At 43.4% G+C, this 19965-nt stretch overlaps 1 protein-coding gene across 1 annotated transcript in view; it reads left to right on the forward strand.

Moving 5' to 3' along the window:
- LOC144792390 (putative cation-transporting ATPase 13A4) overlaps positions 1-19965 on the forward strand; it is a 466918-nt gene that overhangs the window by 112227 nt on the left and 334726 nt on the right. Inside the window, exon 2 of the mRNA XM_078667375.1 lies at positions 1002-1175. Coding sequence (XP_078523501.1) covers positions 1002-1175 — 174 coding nt within the window. The remainder of the gene's footprint in view (positions 1-1001; positions 1176-19965) is intronic.

The raw sequence follows: 19965 nt of genomic DNA on the forward strand, positions 1-19965 counted from the left end.
CTCTTCCTTATCCATCTCAGCCCAAGGTACATAGATGGTCCCTCACGGGCCCCTCTGTAGCAGTGGGCATATTTTTGCTTGGAGCAGCGCTCCAATGTAGCGCTCCCATTTCCTTAGGCAATCCTGCATGTAGGAGAAGTTCCACTTGTAACAATGTGTCCCCAAACACTATAAAAATTAGATGCAACATGAAGTTAGGAACACTCAACCAACAAGGAAACAGCACACACTACACATGCAGTTATCACAAGCTCCCCATGCCAGGCATCTGGACACGTTACCCACTCGCCCTCATTATGTCCATGCAAGGTCGGACCCACCTGCGATTGTCTTCAGGTGGGAGTTATTTATGACCTCATGTCAAAGCCCACATTCCATTCCCAAAACAGGATCTATGAATTGTTTTATAATACTTCAAGAAATGTATAAAAAGACATTCAAAACTGTTGTACTTTTAGTCAGTCCTCACACCCGTTCCCCGTATGCTGCACTCCCGGCTGTAGTGGTTGAATAATCCAACAGTTCCTGTTTTGTCAAATGCCTTTTGTCTTTGTTTTTTCTACATAAATTGATATTCTAGCACCAATATATATACCAAGGGCTGGTAAATTAAAAGCTACTAGTAGGAATATGTGGTATGGAGACCAAGGGAACTCTGAATTTTCAGGGGGTTAATTTGTCACATTTCAGCCTACAAAATAGCCCATTTGTTACACTAATTAATTGCTGATGTGAAGGTTGTACTTCAGCCAAATAAAAGCTATTCATGTACTGTATATGTGGCTTAAAGTATGCAGGTGTTAAGTAACTACTGTAAATGTTGCACAGTTCATAACTGAGGGTAAAAAGTGCACTGCTGCAAGTATTTGCAATTCCCAAAAATGTGCAACTCCACAAAGATCAAAAATGTTCATAACATTCAATGTCTATAAAGTGGAAGAAGGTGCCCCATTAAAGTCAGTTACATACATGCTCCATGTTTGTGCTTTTTTCCCCCACAGGAAATGTTTGCATACAAGACACATCCATGCCGAAGGGTGTTGTGCATCATTGGTCACATCCTGTCCCTTGGTCTCCTTCTCTTTCTGTTCTACTGGAAGCCGGAGTGGGAGGTGTGGGTGAACTGTACGCCGTCCACCTTGAAAGACGCGGATGTCATGTTGCTAAGGACCACGGTAAGGTGCCTTGGTTTTTGAGCTGGGTTGGAGGGCAGAAATGCACAACACAAAATGGCATTCCTGGGCAATAGTATGTAGTTTATACATGTATAGGAATTTGCAGAGTGAAAATCCAGAGCTAAGCTGGGGACAGGACCTTATGGACAAGGGAGGAATATTTAACAAGAAGGTAGCATGTACATGGGTGGTGGTTTCTTATGCTACCAGATGTCATTTGCTTTGAAGAGGGGAATTTTCTGGTCCTTCCTGAAATGCAAAATAATTAAGGCAGTTCTATTTTTTACACAACGTAGTTCCAGCTCTTGGGAAAGTAGATAGAGGTGGCCTGTCTTTCTGTTTTCTCTTTTTTGCAGTTTAGTGTTTTATTAGACCTGGTCTATATCAGCTTTATCTGCCTTGCTAGTCTTATTTTTTCCAAACAAATCTCATACAGAAAATACATACATATATAGGGTCTCCCAAGCAACACTCTATCACAATTGGTCTGTTGACATGCCATTCAAGTTATACTCCTTCTCACCCCAGCAGAAGACCAGCCCACTTAATCCATTGCAAACTTTCACTTTGAGTAACTACATTTTTTCACTTTAACATTTAAACATACATCTAAAAAAATAGAACCCCAAAAATAGAAATTGTTAGGCACTTGCACGTCCCAATGACTGATGATCCCCCATATAGTAGGGCTACATCCACTATTTTTAGAACTCTCAAGACATTTATTGTTCTTTCCAGACTATAAACCAGCTTTGGTAAATGTATTTATCCTACTGAAAATTAGCACTTCATTATAACAGCTGGAGCATTAGTGCAGATCTTTATGTTGAAATCATATCCCCACAGCTTTATAATTGACTTTAACACCACTCACCCCTGGAGAAAGCGTCACAAGGATGCCCTACCACCTGTTACCCCTAGAGGGAGAGTTCAAAATAATGACCAACTCTTACATGGAGCATATGAGACATTACTGTCACTAAAACATAAACAACTACAATAAACTGTTCAATTGTGTTGTACCTACTTGTAAAAAGGTTCAATCAAATAGGAGGTGTGGATCCCAAATTTTAGAAAAAATCAAGAACTGTATTGAAATCTATCATTTGGACTCATTATTATGTACATGATTTGGCATCAATATATCCTTTAAAAAACATGCACAATTAGTTAAAATAGCAGTGTGCATGCAAATTACTGTACTACAGCCACACCCCCTCAGGTTGGTGCAGTTCCTTTGAAGCAGGTGCTTCTGACTTACCTGGACCTCTATTAACAGTTGGAACTTCAACTTTATTAAAGGATTCCAAAGCATTCCCATTCCACCTTTGAGGGACACCTAGTGACAGCCAGTGGAACTGCAGGTAGAGCTAAGAATGTCAGTGCTTTTGTATTTGATTTGTGAGAGACAACTAGTAACCACCAGTGGAACTGCAGCTTTATTAAAGGATTCCAATGCTTTTGCATCTGACTCACTATGGACACCTAGTAATGACTAGTGGAACTGCAGCTACACGAAAGAATATAAATAATTTTGCATTCGACTTGTGAGGGACACCTTGTAACAACATGTGAAATTGCACCTTCATGATGGAATATCAAGATCTATTAGAGCAGCAAAAGTGGATATGAACATTTTTGTGAAGAGCATTTTAGGCAGTTCCATCCTACTCAAGAGGGGCATTAGCCCCAGATTCATGAAGCCCTTGAGTTGCCATTGAGTGACGCGAGGCAGCACAAGGGCTTCAGTGAGATTTATTAATCCATGTAAAGCCACCTTGTGTGGCTCTTTGCGGCTTAATGAATCAGGAGCAACGCAAGGCTCCGCCTTGTGTAGAGCATGAATGTTCCCACATATCCACCCATGAATTTGAGCACATTTCCAGATTTAGATAAGGCGAGTAAAGCTGTGAAGCTATGCCTTCTGGGGTGAGATGTAGCAAGGAGAAATATCTACCCCATTGTTTCCTATTCCTACATGCATTCTGCAGCATGCCTAGAATGGGGAAAAAGCCATAGAGGATTGTTTTTGTGCAAGAAGGTAACGCAGGCACCATTGCACCAAGGCACAAGTCTGCCTGCATTGGTGCTGGGCTGCAGTCATTGTGCCATCACAGAGAGATGCACCCTATATTAGAAGATATGGCACATTTCTGCACTTTCCCTGTCACACAACAGAAGTTTTTTGCTGTGTTGCATGACCTCCTAGTAAATCGTCCACTTTGTAACAATGTGAGTTATTAAAACGTTGGGACAGACTTGTTAAGCAGTTGTTCCTGACTTGAGAGGTACATCTTGTAAAGTTCTGAAGGACTGCAGTCTTGTTAACAACTTCACTTTTTTTTACTCAGAAAGGACATCTAATAACAGTGAATGTAGCTATGTAAAAGGCCAGACCTATTGGCTTTGCCAATGCTTGTTTTCACAATGTCCTGGCTTTTAAGCTTAAGCGCTTAGAGACCTCTGGGTTATAGTGCGCTATATAAATCAAATAAATAAATAAATAAATAAAATAGTGAGGCGCTTGCACAATAGTGGTTGCAAGATTAAAAGAGTTGGCTCCAGTCATCTCCAGTCTTTGACTATTAATCAGCAGAAGAGCGTTAACACTTCATTTCTTGGATCAAAAACGGCTTACCATCTGACAGGTGTGCTGTGTCCTCAGGAAACTCTTTTTTCTTTTTTTCTTTTTTTTTATTGCGCAGAATAAAAAACATACAAGAAGTCAGTTAAAGATAAAAAATCAATATACTCATCCAATTCATACTATACCATCCTTTAAAAAAAAATGAATCATCCCAAATCTTTATGTACTAGAAAAAGATCATAGCATATAAACTAAAGTGCAAGTGCTAAAGTGCCATAGATTCAATATGTTTGCTCTAGAGATCCTTTTCCATTTAATCAAGATACAGTACATACTAAACAATCCTAATAATTAAAAAGGAAATGTAAACATCAGAAATCATATAATTGAACAAGATCATTACATATTTTACTAAAGTGCAGGAGCTAGAGTGGGATAGGGCCAGCGGATATGTTACCCCTACAAGTCCTTTTTTTTTTTGCATTAGAATAAAATTCAATTCATACTATACAATGGTTCCCTTTATAGAGGCGATATAATCAACACTAGTAATATATATAAGTGAAAGATCATTTTGTACGAACTAAATTGCAAGTACTAAAACTGGCATCAATCGGGCAGGCATAATATCCCTGGAAATCCATTTTCATTATATCCAGAATATAATTCATACAAAACAATCCTTCCAATTAATAAGGAAATGTAAAGATCAGAAATACAATATAATTAGAAAATGATCATTTCAATCATCATTTCATATCAGATAAAGTGCAAGTGCTAAAATGCAATAAAGCCAACGATTATATCACCCCTAAAACCTCCTTTTCCATTTGATCGATATACAGTTCATACTAAACAATCCTTTTCTATAAAGAGAATAAATAGTCTTCACAAATGATATGTGTGAGAAAAAGATAATTCCATATAGACTAAAGTGGCTGTGCTAAAGTGCCATACATCCGACAAAAATGTTACCCATGGAGATCCCTTTCTATTTGATCCAAATATTTCCAGACTGAAAGAAATTTCTAATAGCTCCCACCCTTTTCGCATAAGCTTCTTCAAAGATTCTTACTCGTTTCATTTTATTATACCATTCGAGAACGGTCGGGGCTTTGGTTGTTTTCCAGTTCTGGAGGATCAGCGAGCGTGCCACCAAGAAAGAGATTGATAAAAAAAATTCCCTCTCTTGTTAAAGCCTGGTTTAAGCTCTGTTTTAATAAACCAAACAATGCCACCTCCGGCTCAGGTTGTATATTGCTCCCGAGGGCATGGCTGACCTCAGCACACATTTTCACCCATAACTGGCTCAGCCTTGAGCATGTCCAAGCAACATGTAGCCAGCCGCCCTCCCCAACCTGCTGGCAGCAAAAACACTTATTTTCAACCTCTGGATACATTTTATGCAAAGCGTATGGGGTATAATAAGCCGTCCATCGGGACAAAAACGCCATTCTTTTGAAGTTTGCTGCTCTCAATGCCTTACTGCCGTGTACGCAAATAGTTTGCCACTCTCTAACTGAAAAACTACAAGACAATTTGGGCCCGATGTAGGTAAATCTTTTTTACCACTTCTTAAATACCGATTCATACCGAATCGGTATTTAAAAAGTGGTAAAAAAGAGGAGGGAAGATGTAGGTAAATAATTACCGATGGGAAGGAATCGGTATTTACCGATTCGGTAAATACCGAATCGGTAATGCCCATTGATTCCTATGGGCATTGAAGCCCATAGGAATCAATGGGCATTACCGAATCGGTATTTACCGAATCGGTAAATACCGATTGCACCAAGGGTGCAGGGGGTGTCACTTTGACACCCTCTAGCACCCCAAATACAGGCATGTGTGCCATGTGGCACACAGACATGCCCTAAGGGCATGTCTGTCTGTCACATGACATAGGTGTGCATGCACACATGTGCATGCACACCATGATTCGGTATCTCACCACCCAATTGGATTGGGTGGTAAAATACCGAATCTGAAAGGCCTGTAGCACTGGAAACAGTGCTACCTACATCAGGAATTTTCCGATTCGGAAAAATTACCGATTCGGTATTTTACAGAATCGGTAAATTTACCTAATCGGTATATTTACCGATTCTGTAAAATATAGCCCCCTACATCTCAATGACCCATTTACCGGTCGGTAACGGCCGAATTCGGCCGTTACCGACCGGTAATGGCCACCTACATCGGGCCCTGAGTGTTTTATTTTTTCCAGAAAATTGGTAACAACAGGGGGATCCCCTTGATTTTGAAAAACTCGGTACCAATTCCCTATACCTCGCAGTTTAGTTGTAAACACAGCAGCAAGGACTGAGGGGGTACCTATATTCCCTAGGGGTATATATTTATTCATCAGTAATCTAACCTGGAGGAAGCTAAAAAAGAGCAACCTGTTTGGCATACCGCATCTAACCTGAACCTCCTCCCAGTTAATACATCTACCTCCTATTATAAAATGGCTTAACTCTTTAAAACCCTTTGATTCCCAAAGTTTAACATGACTATTACCGATGTAAAGGCCCAAACTTCTGGCCTCTGTTAAGACCAGATAGCCAAATCCCAAAGACTGGGCCTTTTGAGAATAACATTTCTGAAGTCTATTAGAGAATGCTTGAAGCGTCTTGTATCGTACTTTTTTGAAAGTTTTTGCTTTTTTAAGAAGACCAGAAGCTGAGTTCGGCTTCATGGACCATCTGACTCAGGAAAAAGCTATCCAAAGATCCCCTATTGTCAAGCAGCTGCACTACTATATCCATAAACTCACTAAGCACAACTGGGTAGAGTCACTTGTGAGAGGCATCTGGAAGTGACCTCTGTTCTTCACCTTCTTGTAGGGATTCCTTTAAAATAAAATTTGAAAATTACTACCAATCTGTCTCAAAAACCAGTAAAATGTACTACATTTCAGGTTTTAATAAGAAGCTATATGTTGTGCTGCTTTTTTATGCTGCAGTATTTTAAATTCCAATTGTTGGCATTATAGCCACTAAAACAGAAATCATCTGTTAACATCAATGAACATAACTAGGAAACACTTAGAAAATGAAAAATGATGTCTTAGAATTTCAGCCCAGCCCAACAAGAGATTCTAGCCTCCACTTTAAATACCTCTCCCTCGCTCACCCTGCTGCTGGTGGTTATATGCTGCCCTGTTTACTCCTTTAGTTTTTCTGCAACTATTCATTGACTATATCTCTGTATTGACTACTAAGAAGAATATTCTGATACTATTAGGAGACATTTCTCACCTAGTTACAGAACGATAAGCCATATTCTCAGTGCTCGCCACTCATTTTGCAGGTTGAAACCTCTTCCAGTTGGCTGATTCTCCCTCATCAAGTAGACATTCTCTACTGGCACAGAGTCTTGTAAAGTGAAGAAAAACAGTGCAAAGATTGGATAAAGTGTTTACTTTCTAGCCCAAATCTCTATTTACACTGGGAAGTAGCCTTCAAGTAATTCAAATTGGGCTTTGCACAACTTTGCATCAAGAGGGCATCACATGGGTGGTACATGGACACGCCCACTCTATTTTCCATGATTTTTTATTTAATATTTAAAGCCACTGCTTCTAAAATTGGTAGGCAGGGCTTTGCACCAAAGAATAATAACTCCTTGAAGCAGGTGCTAACATTGCATGTATGCTGCACTGTACCACACACATCCAATGTGTGAAAAGTTTAAAGGTATCTCTAGGGGGAGCACTTTTTACTCAGAGGGTACCCTTCCACCACAATACCTACACTACCCATTGCAGCTAAACCTTTGCATAATACTGAAAAGGTGTATGCCTTCTAATATGCAGCCTATTTGTACACAGGAACATAGTAGCACCACTGTTTCATAGTAGATAAGACTCTGCCCGGCTCTACCCCTTGGCTCATTGCTGTGCAGCTTCTTTCATTACTTTGCTGCATTGCACTACCTTCTAGTTAAAGTGGCCCCGGATAGACTAGGGGCCCCTTTATCTGCTCGCCAGAAAATATACACTATCCATAAGACCCTAATAACTTGCAGACACTGGGATAGGCTTATCTTCCATGCTCTTGGGGAAGCTTTGTCTATCCTCACCAAGCTTAAAGCCCACTTCAGCTACACCGACTGCAACAGGCTGCCACCGCTAATACCATTGCTTTAGAACTAAGGTGCCCAACTAAAGGAAGTACAAAGAATACCCCCTGGTTCACCCCTCCCTTAATACTCCTAAACCTGAAACCAAACAAACAAAACTTTAATGGCTTTCCTCATATTCTGCACATCTCAAGTCAGATTGTAAAACTAAGTTACGCTCATACAAGCCGCGATTTCCCAATTCGGAGGGAATATTCCTCCAATAATATTAGCTCACCTGGGTACAAATAGAACATATTCCTACTGGTGGGAAAAGTGTTTTGACTCCCCTATCTCTTCTGCCCAAATCACTCAATTTCAAAAACTTTGCAATGATTGGGTCAATTGTTTCACCAACAAATGTCCTGATTTGAAACAACAAAGTCTCCCTCCTGGCCCTGGCTTACTCTACCTCACAATAGAGGAGCCTGGTGGTCGTCCCTTGAACCAATCTCTTGCTTTTGCAACCATTTATCAAATTCCTGGTCCAGTGGCCCTTTGGACTCTGCTACCCTGAGTTTCTCTTAGTTTTGCTTCATTTCAGTAAAATATATTGAGCTCCTGATAAAATGTAAATCAGGCTCACCGTCCAATACAGATCTCATTAAGATTCGCCGTCTCTACATCCCAGGGGTAATGAAATCCTTTATTAGTAATATCAATCTTTTTTGGTAAATTTCAGCACCATTCAAAATGATCATAAACCTTGCTGTGTAAAGCCTCGTCCCAAGAATACAAACTATGACCCCCAAATTCTATCTAGCTAAAGACAAATCACACTCTTCCCAGCTGTCTCCAAATCTTTAGACTACTGTGCTGCTTCTCAACTCTTATCCTATCTAAAGGACAACTCTATTCTTGAAAATGCACAGACCAGCTTCTGGCCACTAGAAGCACAGAAATAGTCATGGAGTGCCTTTGAGATGAGCTGGGAATGGCCGCTGACCAAAGTTGCACCAGTACCATGGTACTTTTAGATATTTTTATTGAACGGAGTTTTATATAGCCCGAACTTGACCTGAGGGAATCAGAGCGCTTTAGACAAGCACCAGTTGCGTCACATGAAGACACATTACATTTTTGATAGGCACGGGGAGAGTAAGTGATTTGCCTTGAATCACAGGATGTTGCGCGTCCTTGCCAAGACTCAAATTCAGTTTCCCTGATTTGTGGTCCACAATTCAGTTGGCCAAAGCATCTTGAAAAACAGGCTCTCCCTTTACCTTATTACAGCAGATTCAATTCAGCTTCATTGCTGCTGTGTACGAGGGACCCGGAGAAAGGCATCCACGTCAAAATCTCCTGGTAAGAACAGGAAAGGGGTGAGTACGCACCCCAAATCCTTAGCTTCCCCTGACATTCAGACGGTGGTCCCACCACCGTCGTCAGCTCGTGTAAAAGCAAACTAGTATTGTGGTCAGCAGTCTACTCGTAATACGGCGGATGGACAGCAGAGCGCGTGGTGGTCGGACCGTGACTGGGGGGTAGCGGTAATCCACAGACCACAGAACTCATAATATGCCACCAAATCCTCCATTTTGATTTGTAGACCTTTAAAAGGGCACTGACTTTACACATGCAGATTAACATTAAGAAAAATCCTAATTTTAAACATCATTACATTTGCTTGGAAGTAAGATGCAGTCTTGTTGGATATTTTCAAGCTTCTCTCGGCCAATGGGGACCAGATGAGTCAACCAAAAATATATTTACAGTCTGATCTTAAAATGATACAAAAGTCAAATTTCTGGCCATGGAATGTTTTTATGGCATTTATTTTTTCTCAAAGTATGTTGTGAGCCCTGTACCACCCCCAGCATTCCCTTCATCCCTGCTGGATGAGAGGTGGACCCTGAAGTAAATGTGACTCTGGTGAAGAGCCAAGGGTCCATAGTTATAGCAGCTGTGTGGTATGAAGTCACTTCCAGCAGTATTTCTAATTTGTTTCAGGGGATTGTCCAGTGGGGGTTGAATGTCACAAAACCATAATCAGAAATATATTTTCAGATAAATACTATGTCTTAAATATAACTAACACATCACATTAGGTGTAGATGTTCTTTTATTTACTCAAATGGGACATAATGGTTCTGAATTGGGACTCAATGTGTATGTGAGATTTCATTCTGACTCTGATATTCTAGCAGCCAACCCAGCTGGGAGTGTCCGAGAGCAAAAGATGCATGTGTCATGTGGGAGAGCAGTGCAAGTTCTATCATAGAAAGAATGCTGAAGAGATGCTGGCTGGAGAGCTACAGCTCCTGAATGCGGCTGATACAGCAAATAGATGAACCACAATGGGTATAGTCATTCACAGACATGCTTGGCAGCATATTCCAGGGTTCAAACCTAAAGTTTAGGTCAATACTATTGATGTGCCTTTCAGAGAGTAAATTTTCTTTGGAGCCAGGTTGATGAATCACTCAAGTGAATGAAAGAAAGCCAATGACACAGCTTAGGCTATGGGACAATTGCTGTCGAGGATCCTGATAAAGGGATATGTCATCAAGAAGGGGTCAGGGAAGACAGCCTTATACAACTAATTTTGAAAGACAACACAAAGGAACTTCCTTTCATCAGTCATTCATGGCAGCACTCATCCCAGCTAAAGCAGATGTTTCAAGGAAGGTGCAAAGTTACAGATCAAGCCTCTAAGAGGTTTACCACCAACAAATCAATGGGTTTTAGTTCTGCCACCACAACCTTGAGCACCATTGATGGCCACAATACAATATTATCCCCAAGAACTCCAAACACTCAAATCCCATCTTGAAAGATAAATATGTGACCTCACGACATACACACCTTCTATAATTGGATCTCCATTGCATTGACGAACAGATACCAGTAAAGGTCACATCCAGGGTTAACCACACAAAAACGCATATGTTCATGACAACATCAAAGGAACGAAAAGATAACTCAATATACTACAATGCAAGTAAAGAAAATAAAGAGATGAAAAAAAACGAAATTTTTACTATGCCGGTATAACAGAGCCTACAGAAGAGCCATCAGAACCACAGAAAGAAAATACTACTTCACAAGTATGATTGACCAGGCTGCTCTTGTCATAAACTCCAGAATATCCAGGCAGAATGTCTGCAATCCAGAGAGACAAAACGCAGAAGTGCCTCAAGTACAAGTCTTTTGTGACACAATCGCTATGGAACTTATCTCAAAAATGTAAATGCTTCAATATCACCTCAAGGAGAATACAAATTATACCACCACAAAACGTGGCCCAGCCAGCAGAGAAAGAGAGCAAGTACCACTATGTATTTTCAGTGCCCTTTCAGAAAAATATTGCCTCAGCATCACCACGCAATCGGACCATCAGGATGACCTTCAGACCTGACATCTCCAAAAAGCTATTTTTATTATTTTATCATATGTTGATGCAGTCATGTCATCTAATATACCAGACTGAAACACAAGGCTTCAAGAAGTAACCTAACTCTGAAGAATGTATACAGGGCATTTACTGTGTCACTTACAAGATAACTCTTTAGATGGCTCACCTCAGGCTGTGGCTCGGCTCTCCTTTAAATGTACTCACCAGCCCTCCACTAGTTGTAGGATATTACAACTGTGACAAAGGCTTGAAGCTTTGCTGTTCATGAAGGGCTCATGGAGGTTGCAGGAGGATGAATTGCCATCTTGGACTTCCATCAATGCTTGAGCTTCCACAAGGCTAGCTTTGGCATCAAGTAGGCTTAGTGTGCCATTTTGTGGTGATTCCCAATAAAACTGGAAAAACCTTTACTTTCCAAAAGAACAACATGAGGGAAGGAATACTTGAATGAATTTCAGCGACTGATGATTGCTCGTGGTTGTAATCCAGACAATTGCTTATCGCCTACTGTGCCACTCTAAACATAGACGAGCAATATGAAAACCAGTCTGTGCCCTCCTAAAAATGGGGTGAGACATTCCAGTCTAAAGCTTAACCCCAAACTACCAGCCAATAAAGACTTTAAGGAGAATGCTCCAAATGATGTAAACTTTAATTATCAATATTTTCAGCTACCTCTAGCAGGATCCAGCTGTAGGACCTTTTTTTAAAGTGCAGAGGTGGTAAAACCTTGGGCTCAGTCTGTGAAGCATGAGGTGCCAGCTGCACAGTTTTAAAGCTTGGTGTGCCCTCCAGATGAACAAAGTGAGCTGCCATGATCACCGGACAACAGGAGTGGCTGGAGTCCGCCTCTGGTCACAACTCTATGCCCCTACCCTTGAAATGTGGCAAATGAGCCAGGCCATCAGGTTCACGATGCCCATTCACCGGTTGCAACTCATCGGCTGTGTCTGTCTTCCTTTGGCAACAAGAGCTCAAGTGTATCAAAAACAGAGCTGCTGCAGAGAACACAAGTGTTTCACACTGCAACACAAGCAAACCAGGATAATTACTGATTACCTCCTCATTGCTTCCAGAGCCCAGACCTTCTATCATTAGGTGTGTCACACAAAGAAGCAGGCCCCTTGTTGCCTATCAAACAGAGAAGAAATATTTATGAGAACCTCTCCCTCCAAACGGACCACCTCTTTCCAGCATCCTCCTGATTTTCCATCGACCTCTATAAAGCAGTTGCACTCTGCTTGCCTTCTCCATGGAAGTTCATGTTTTCCTTTTGTGATCATCTTTGGGCCTTTTCTGCTTTATTCTTGTAGTTTGTTTCTGCTGTTAGTTGTATTCCTACTTTTGCAGGCTCCCTGGGCCGTGATAGGCTTGCAGTTAGTCCTCTGCTATCAATGTATGCACCGACACCATCCCCTGGGTTTCAGGCCTGTGTCTAGACTCTCATTTGTAGTTCCCTGCTGGGCTTCAGGCCTGTGCCTGGCCTCCCATTTGTGGTTCCCTTCTGGGCTTCAGGCCTGTGCCTGGCCTCCCATTTGTGGTTCCCTTCTGGGCTTCAGGTCTGTGTCTGGCCTCCAATTTGTGGTTCCCTTCTGGGCTTCAGGCCTGGTTTGGCCTCCCATTTGTGGTTCCCTTCTGGGCTTCAGGCCTGTGCCTGGCCTCCCATTTGTGGTTCCCTTCTGGGCTTCAGGCCTGGTTTGGCCTCCCATTTGTGGTTCCCTTCTGGGCTTCAGGCCTGTGCCTGGCCTCCCATTTGTGGTTCCCTTCTGGGCTTCAGGCCTGTGTCTGGCCTCCCATTTGTGGTTCCCTTCTGGGCTTCAGGCCTGTGCCTGGCCTCCCATTTGTGGTTACCTGCATTGGTTCAGGCCTGTGGCTGGCCTCCCATTTGTGGTTCCCTTCTGGGCTTCAGGCCTGTGCCTGGCCTCCCATTTGTGGTTACCTGCATTGGTTCAGGCCTGTGGCTGGCCTCCCATTTGTGCTTACCCGTATTAGCTTCAGGTCTGTGTCTGGCCTCCCATTCATGGTTCCCTGCTGGGCTTCAGGCCTGTGTCTGGCCTACCATTTGTGGGTCTACGCTGGGCTTCAGACCTGTGTCTGGCTTCCCATTTGAGGTTCCCTTCTGGGGTTGCGGTGGGGCTGTGGTCACTCTTCTTAATGTGGCAGTGGGTTGGCCAACACTGATGCATGTGGGTTTCCCCTCAGCTTTCACCCTCTGGCTCGGGGGAGCAGGGTGGGGGCTCTTCATGTTCTTTCAGAATGGAGCCCATGGTACACATGCACCAATGTTTGGATCTACTCAGACTGGACATTAGAAAGGGTAGTACTTTATTGAAAGTTGTTTCAATGTAAATACAATCTAATGCTATGAAACAGATAAAGCTTTTAATTGAGGTGCTGAAATGAAATTCCAGGAGTGTAGCAGTACTATCTGAGGGATATAGCAGTCATGTCTGTGGGGTGCAGCAGTTGTATCTTCGGGGTTCAGCAGTCCTATGTGAGAGGTGCAGTAGTCCTATATGAGAGGTGCAACAGTTGTATCTGAGGGGTGCAGCAGTCCTATCTGAGGTGTGCAGCAGTCATATAAGAGGGGTGCAGCAGTCATATCTGAGGGGCGTAGCAGTTGTATTGGAGGGTCGTAGCAGTTGTATCTGAGGGGCGTAGCAGTCGTACATGAGGGTGCAGCAGTCGTATCTGAGGGGTGCAGCAGTCCTATCTGAGAGGTGCCGCAGTCAATTGCCAACTTAAAATTCATGCGAAGAAAACAGAATTTCTCCTGATCTCCCCTCCCAACACCAACCTCGAGATGCATTCATGGAGTAAAGCCATCACAGCCTTAAATTGCCCACAGACCATTGTGAACTCTGCTAAATCTCTGGGAATTACCCTTGATAGCAACCTGAACATGCAGGACCACATGAACTCGATGGCCAAAACAGCCAGATTCCACCTGAGTTACCTTAAGAAATTGAAACCATTCCTCGCTGCTCCTGATCTGAAAATGGCAGTCCACGCACTTATCATCTCAAGACTGGAATACGGCTGCTCAACCCTCTCGGGTTTACCTAAGATCTCCCTGACAACTCTTAAAGCCTTACCGGCACAAGGACGTACGATCATATCTACCCACCCCTGAAAGCTCTTAACTAGCTTCCCCTGGAGGCAAGAATACAACTCAAACTAGCATGCATCACGCACAAAGCGCTATACTCTATTTCCCCTGCTTATCTGGCTCAAAAACTTGTCATCTCCGAAGGAATCAGAAATTCCCGATCTTCTAGAGACCTCCTGCTCCAACCTGCACGCTTTCTGAAAAAAAACGTACAATCGGGCCTTCTCAGGGGCTGCTCCAAGAATATAGAACTCTCTCCCACCCAACATCAAAAGAATCCCCTCTCTGTCTTGCTTCAAAAAGGATGCCAAAACCTTCTTTATGGGCAAATGTATCGGCCAATTATCGCGTTAATCACCGCTATGGCCCGACCTATGGCCATCCACTGCCTCCCCTTGGACTACTTTGTCACCCCCTCAGAACCTTGGGGCCTTGCTTGAACAGTTGTAAACGTAATCTGTAAATTTTGTATCTCGTCTTGGTTAACTGATTATGTAAACTGTAAATGCGTGCTCTTCTTCCCCTAGGTAGGTTTAACATCTTCTGTATATTGCTTTGCTTTCCTGTAAAGCGCTCTGATACCCTAACGGGTCAAGTATGAGCTCTATAAAACACATAAATAAATAAATAAATAAAGTAGCCTTGATTTGGAGGGTGCAATCATTGTGTGTCATGGTGCCGCATCTTACAGCATGACATGATAGTGTCATCACCTGCCACGGGCACTGCCATCAGAAACCAAAGTTAATATCATTGTGTCTGTTATGGCAATATCCAGCACTCCAGACAGGCTGCAATTAATCACAAGTTTTGTAGGTCATGTTACAAGGTGAGAATCAAACCTGCTGGACTAGTAGTTCCGAATCAGAGATGGAAATCAATTCAGGAATCTCAAACGTCCTCACCATTTCTCGACGCTTTTTTCCAGGGTAGGTTATAACTTTAGTCTCAACATTACATATTTTCTTTCCAAGGCAGTCAGTGTTTTGAGGCAATGACACAAGGAAGATGAGTACATGAAACATTGTCTAGGTAGGGGGTGTGAAGTAGATTACTTTGTTCCAATATATGTTCATGAATGCTAAATCGAAGAATTCTTCCTTCCCAAAAGATGTACTTAAATGTCGGTTCATTGAATCTCAAACTGCCATCACACGCTTTGTTGAGAAGATCAATGTATCCTGTTATGAACTCCTCATTTTATGCTGCACTAGTTCTGAGTCAGGGAAGCTATCACTGTATCTCCTCTAGGTGAGGGAAGCTATCACTGCATCTCTTCTGGGTGATGGGAAGCTATCCATGCAACTCTTCTGGGTGAGGGAAGCTATCACTGCATCTCTTCTGCATGAGGGAAGCTATCACTGCATCTCTTCTGGGTGAGGGAAGCTATCACTGCATCTCTTCTGGGTGAGGGAAGCTATTACTGCACCTCTTCTGGGTGAGGGAAGCTATCACTGCATCTTTTCTGAGTGAGGGAAGCTATCACTGCATCTCTTCTGGGTGATGGTAAGCTATCACTGCATCTCTTCTGGGTGAGGGAAGCTATTACTGCATCTCTTCTGGGTGAGGGAAGCTATTGCTGCATCTCTTTTGGGTGATGGAAGCTATCACTGCATCTCTACTGGGTGAGGGAAGCTATCACTGCATCTCTTCTGGGTGATGGGAAGCTATCACTGCATCTCTTCTGGGTGAGGGAAGCTATCACTGCATCTCTTCTGGCTGAGGGAAGCTATCACTGCATCTCTTCTGGCTGAGGGAAGCTATCACTGCATCTCTTCTGGGTGAGGGAAGCTAGCTATTACTGCATCTCTCCTGGGTGAGGGAAGCTATTACTGCATCTCTTCTGGGTGAGGGAAGCTATCACTGCATCTCTTCTGGGTGATGGGAAGCTATCACTGCATCTCTTCTGGGTGAGGGAAGCTATCACTGCATCTCTTCTGGCTGAGGGAAGCTATCACTCCATCTCTTCTGGGCGAGGGAAGCTATCACTTCATCTCTTCTGGGTGATGGGAAGCTATTACTGCATCTCTTCTGGGTGAGGGAAGCTATCACTGCATCTCTTCTGGGTGAGGGAAGCTATTACTGCATCTCTTCTGGGTGAGGGAAGCTATTACTGCATCTCTTCTGGGTGAGGGAAGCTATTACTGCATCTCTTCTGGGTGAGGGAAGCTATCACTGCATCTCTTCTGGGTGAGGGAAGCTATTACTGCATCTCTTCTGGGTGAGGGAAGCTATTACTGCATCTCTTCTGGGTGAGGGAAGCTATCACTGCATCTCTTCTGGGTGAAGGAAGCTATCGCTGCATCTCTTCTGGGTGATGGGAAGCTATCCATGCAACTCTTCTGGGTGAGGGAAGCTATCACTGCATATCTTCTGCATGAGGGAAGCTATCACTGCATCTCTTCTGGGTGAGGGAAGCTATCACTGCATCTCTTCTGGGTGAGGGAAGCTATTACTGCACCTCTTCTGGGTGAGGGAAGCTATCACTGCATCTTTTCTGAGTGAGGGAAGCTATCACTGCATCTCTTCTGGGTGATGGTAAGCTATCACTGCATCTCATCTGGGTGAGGGAAGCTATTACTGCATCTCTTCTGGGTGAGGGAAGCTATTGCTGCATCTCTTTTGGGTGATGGAAGCTATCACTGCATCTCTTCTGGGTGATGAGAAGCTATTACTGCATCTCTTCTGGGTGAGCGAAGCTATTACTACATCTCTTCTGGGTGAGGGAAGCTATCACTGCATCTCTTCTGGGTGAGCGAAGCTATCACTGCATCTCTTCTGGGTGAGGGAAGCTATTGCTGCATCTCTTTTGGGTGATGGGAAGCTATCACTGTGTCTCTTCTGGGTGAGGGAAGCTATTACTGCATCTCTTCTGGGTGAGGGAAGCTATTGCTGCATCTCTTTTGGGTGATGGGAAGCTATCACTGTGTCTCTTCTGGGTGAGGGAAGCTATCACTGCATCTCTTCTGGGTGAGGGAAGCTATCACTGCATCTCATCTGGGTGATGGGAAGCTATCACTGCATCTCTTCTGGGTGAGGGAAGCTATCACTGCATCTCTTCTGGGTGAGGGAAGCTATTACTGCATCTCTTCTGGGTGAGGGAAGCTATTGCTGCATCTCTTCTGGGTGAGGGAAGCTATTGCTGCATCTCTTCTGGGTGATGGGAAGCTATCCCTGCAACTCTTCTGTGTGAGGGAAGCTATCACTGCATCTCTTCTGGGTGATGGTAAGCTATCACTGCATCTCTTCTGGGTGAGGGAAGCTATTACTGCATCTCTTCTGGATGATGGGAAGCTATCACTGCATCTCTTCTGGGTGAGGGAAGCTATTACTGCATCTCTTCTGGGTGAGGGAAGCTATTGCTGCATCTCTTCTGGGTGATGGGAAGCTATTACTGCATCTCTTCTGGGTGATGGGAAGCTATTACTGCATCTCTTCTGGGTGATGGGAAGCTATTACTGCATCTCTTCTGGGTGATGAGAAGCTATCACTGCATCTCTTCTAGGTGAGGGAAGCTATCACTGCATCTCTTCTGGGTGAGGGAAGCTATTGCTGCATCTCTTCTGGGTGATGGGAAGCTATTACTGCATCTCTTCTGGTTGAGGGAAGCTATTACTGCATCTCTTCTGGTTGAGGGAAGCTATCACTGCATCTCTTCTGGGTGAGGGAAGCTATCACTGCATCTCTTCTGGGTGATGGGAAGCTATCCCTGCAACTCTTCTGGGTGAGGGAAGCTATCGCTGCATCTCTTCTGCATGAGGGAAGCTATCACTGCATCTCTTCTGGGTGAGGGAAGCTATCACTGCATCTCTTCTGGGTGAGGGAAGCTATCACTGCATCTCTTCTGGGTGAGGGAAGCTATTACTGCACCTCTTCTGGGTGAGGGAAGCTATCACTGCATCTTTTCTGAGTGAGGGAAGCTATCACTGCATCTCTTCTGGGTGATGGTAAGCTATCACTTGCATCTCTTCTGGGTGAGGGAAGCTATTGCTGCATCTCTTTTGGGTGATGGGAAGCTATTACTGCATCTCTTCTGGGTGAGGGAAGCTATCACTGCATCTCTTCTGGGTGATGGGAAGCTATCACTGCATCTCTTCTGGGTGAGGGAAGTTATCGCTGCATCTCTTCTGGGTGAGGGAAGCTATTGCTGCATCTCTTCTGGGTGAGGGAAGCTATTGCTGCATCTCTTCTGGGTGATGGGAAGCTATCCCTGCAACTCTTCTGGGTGAGGGAAGCTATCACTGCATCTCTTCTGGGTGATGGTAAGCTATCACTGCATCTCTTCTGGGTGAGGGAAGCTATCACTGCATCTCTTCTGGGTGAGGGAAGCTATTACTGCATCTCTTCTGGGTGATGGGAAGCTATTGCTGCATCTCTTCTGGGTGATGGGAAGCTATTACTGCATCTCTTCTGGGTGAGGGAAGCTATTACTGCATTTCTTCTGGGTGAGGGAAGCTATCACTGCATCTCTTCTGGGTGAGAGAAGTGGCGCAGAGACAGAATATTGAATCCAATCCAATCCAATCCAAAATGTCTTTATTTCGGTCCATAAGATCATAAAAGATTCATACAAAATACATTTATACATCCACATTAAAAAAAAAGAAAAAAAAACATATTACATTTATAAAATACAGTGAAGTAAAAATAGCTTTCATGTTATGCCAAAAATAAAATGGATTGGAAGAATCATTTACATGATTTGGGAGGAATAGTTTCAGGGTTAAAAGGGAAAGTTCTGGTTAAACGAGACAATCATATATTCTACATTTAGGCATGTAATAGTTTTTTTCTTATCTGCCACATAGCCATAAAGAATTTAGCCACTGCGAATACAATATGAGGCAAGGTGCTTGTTTTTAAAATTCTATATACAAACAGGTTCCTGCATAAGGGCACCAGCCAGTATTTCCTGGGTCTGTTGTAGGCAGGGCAAAAGAAAAGAAGATGAATATCCTCCTCATCATGTATATTGCATCCAGGACAAAATCTATCCCCCCCCTTAAGCCATTTACAAGTGAAGGTTTTTATGGGCAAAGTGCCTAACCTCCACTGTATAAATAATTTTCTCGCTAGGATGGGGAATATGATGTCCAAAAAACCTTCGAATTCATAGGAATTCTTAAATTCCAAAAATCGGTCAGTCAGGGTGCCGTTGGTAGTGGCGGACAGAAGAAGAGCTAGACTTTATTCCTTGTGGATTAACACCAGATTTTTACGGGAAATAGTTCAACATGCCTGCTCTGGGTCCTCCTATAGCTCAGCCAGTTTCAACCGGTACAATTCCTTTTTTACAAAGGCCAGCCATGGGATTCTATTGCACTTATTCAGGCTCATTACATGGGTGAGGTCACGCCTGTAGTGAGCGAGCTCGCTGGTGGTCCATAGCCTATGCCAGAATCTTATTGGCTTTGACTCCAATTCTGCGGCAATGGAGGTTAAACCCACATCTAGTCTTAGGGGGAGCAGAGGTGTGCCACGAGGGAGTGCCAAAAGACGTCTTAAAAATGTATTTTCCACATTGGCCAGATCACGCCCCGCCTTATGCCCCCAGAGCTCGCTGCCGTATAATGCAGCCGCTTTAGCTTGAGTTTTGTATAGCTATAATGCCGTGCTT

Source organism: Lissotriton helveticus, chromosome 11 (assembly GCF_964261635.1).
Source record: "Lissotriton helveticus chromosome 11, aLisHel1.1, whole genome shotgun sequence".
NCBI classification, from domain to species: Eukaryota; Metazoa; Chordata; class Amphibia; order Caudata; family Salamandridae; genus Lissotriton; species Lissotriton helveticus.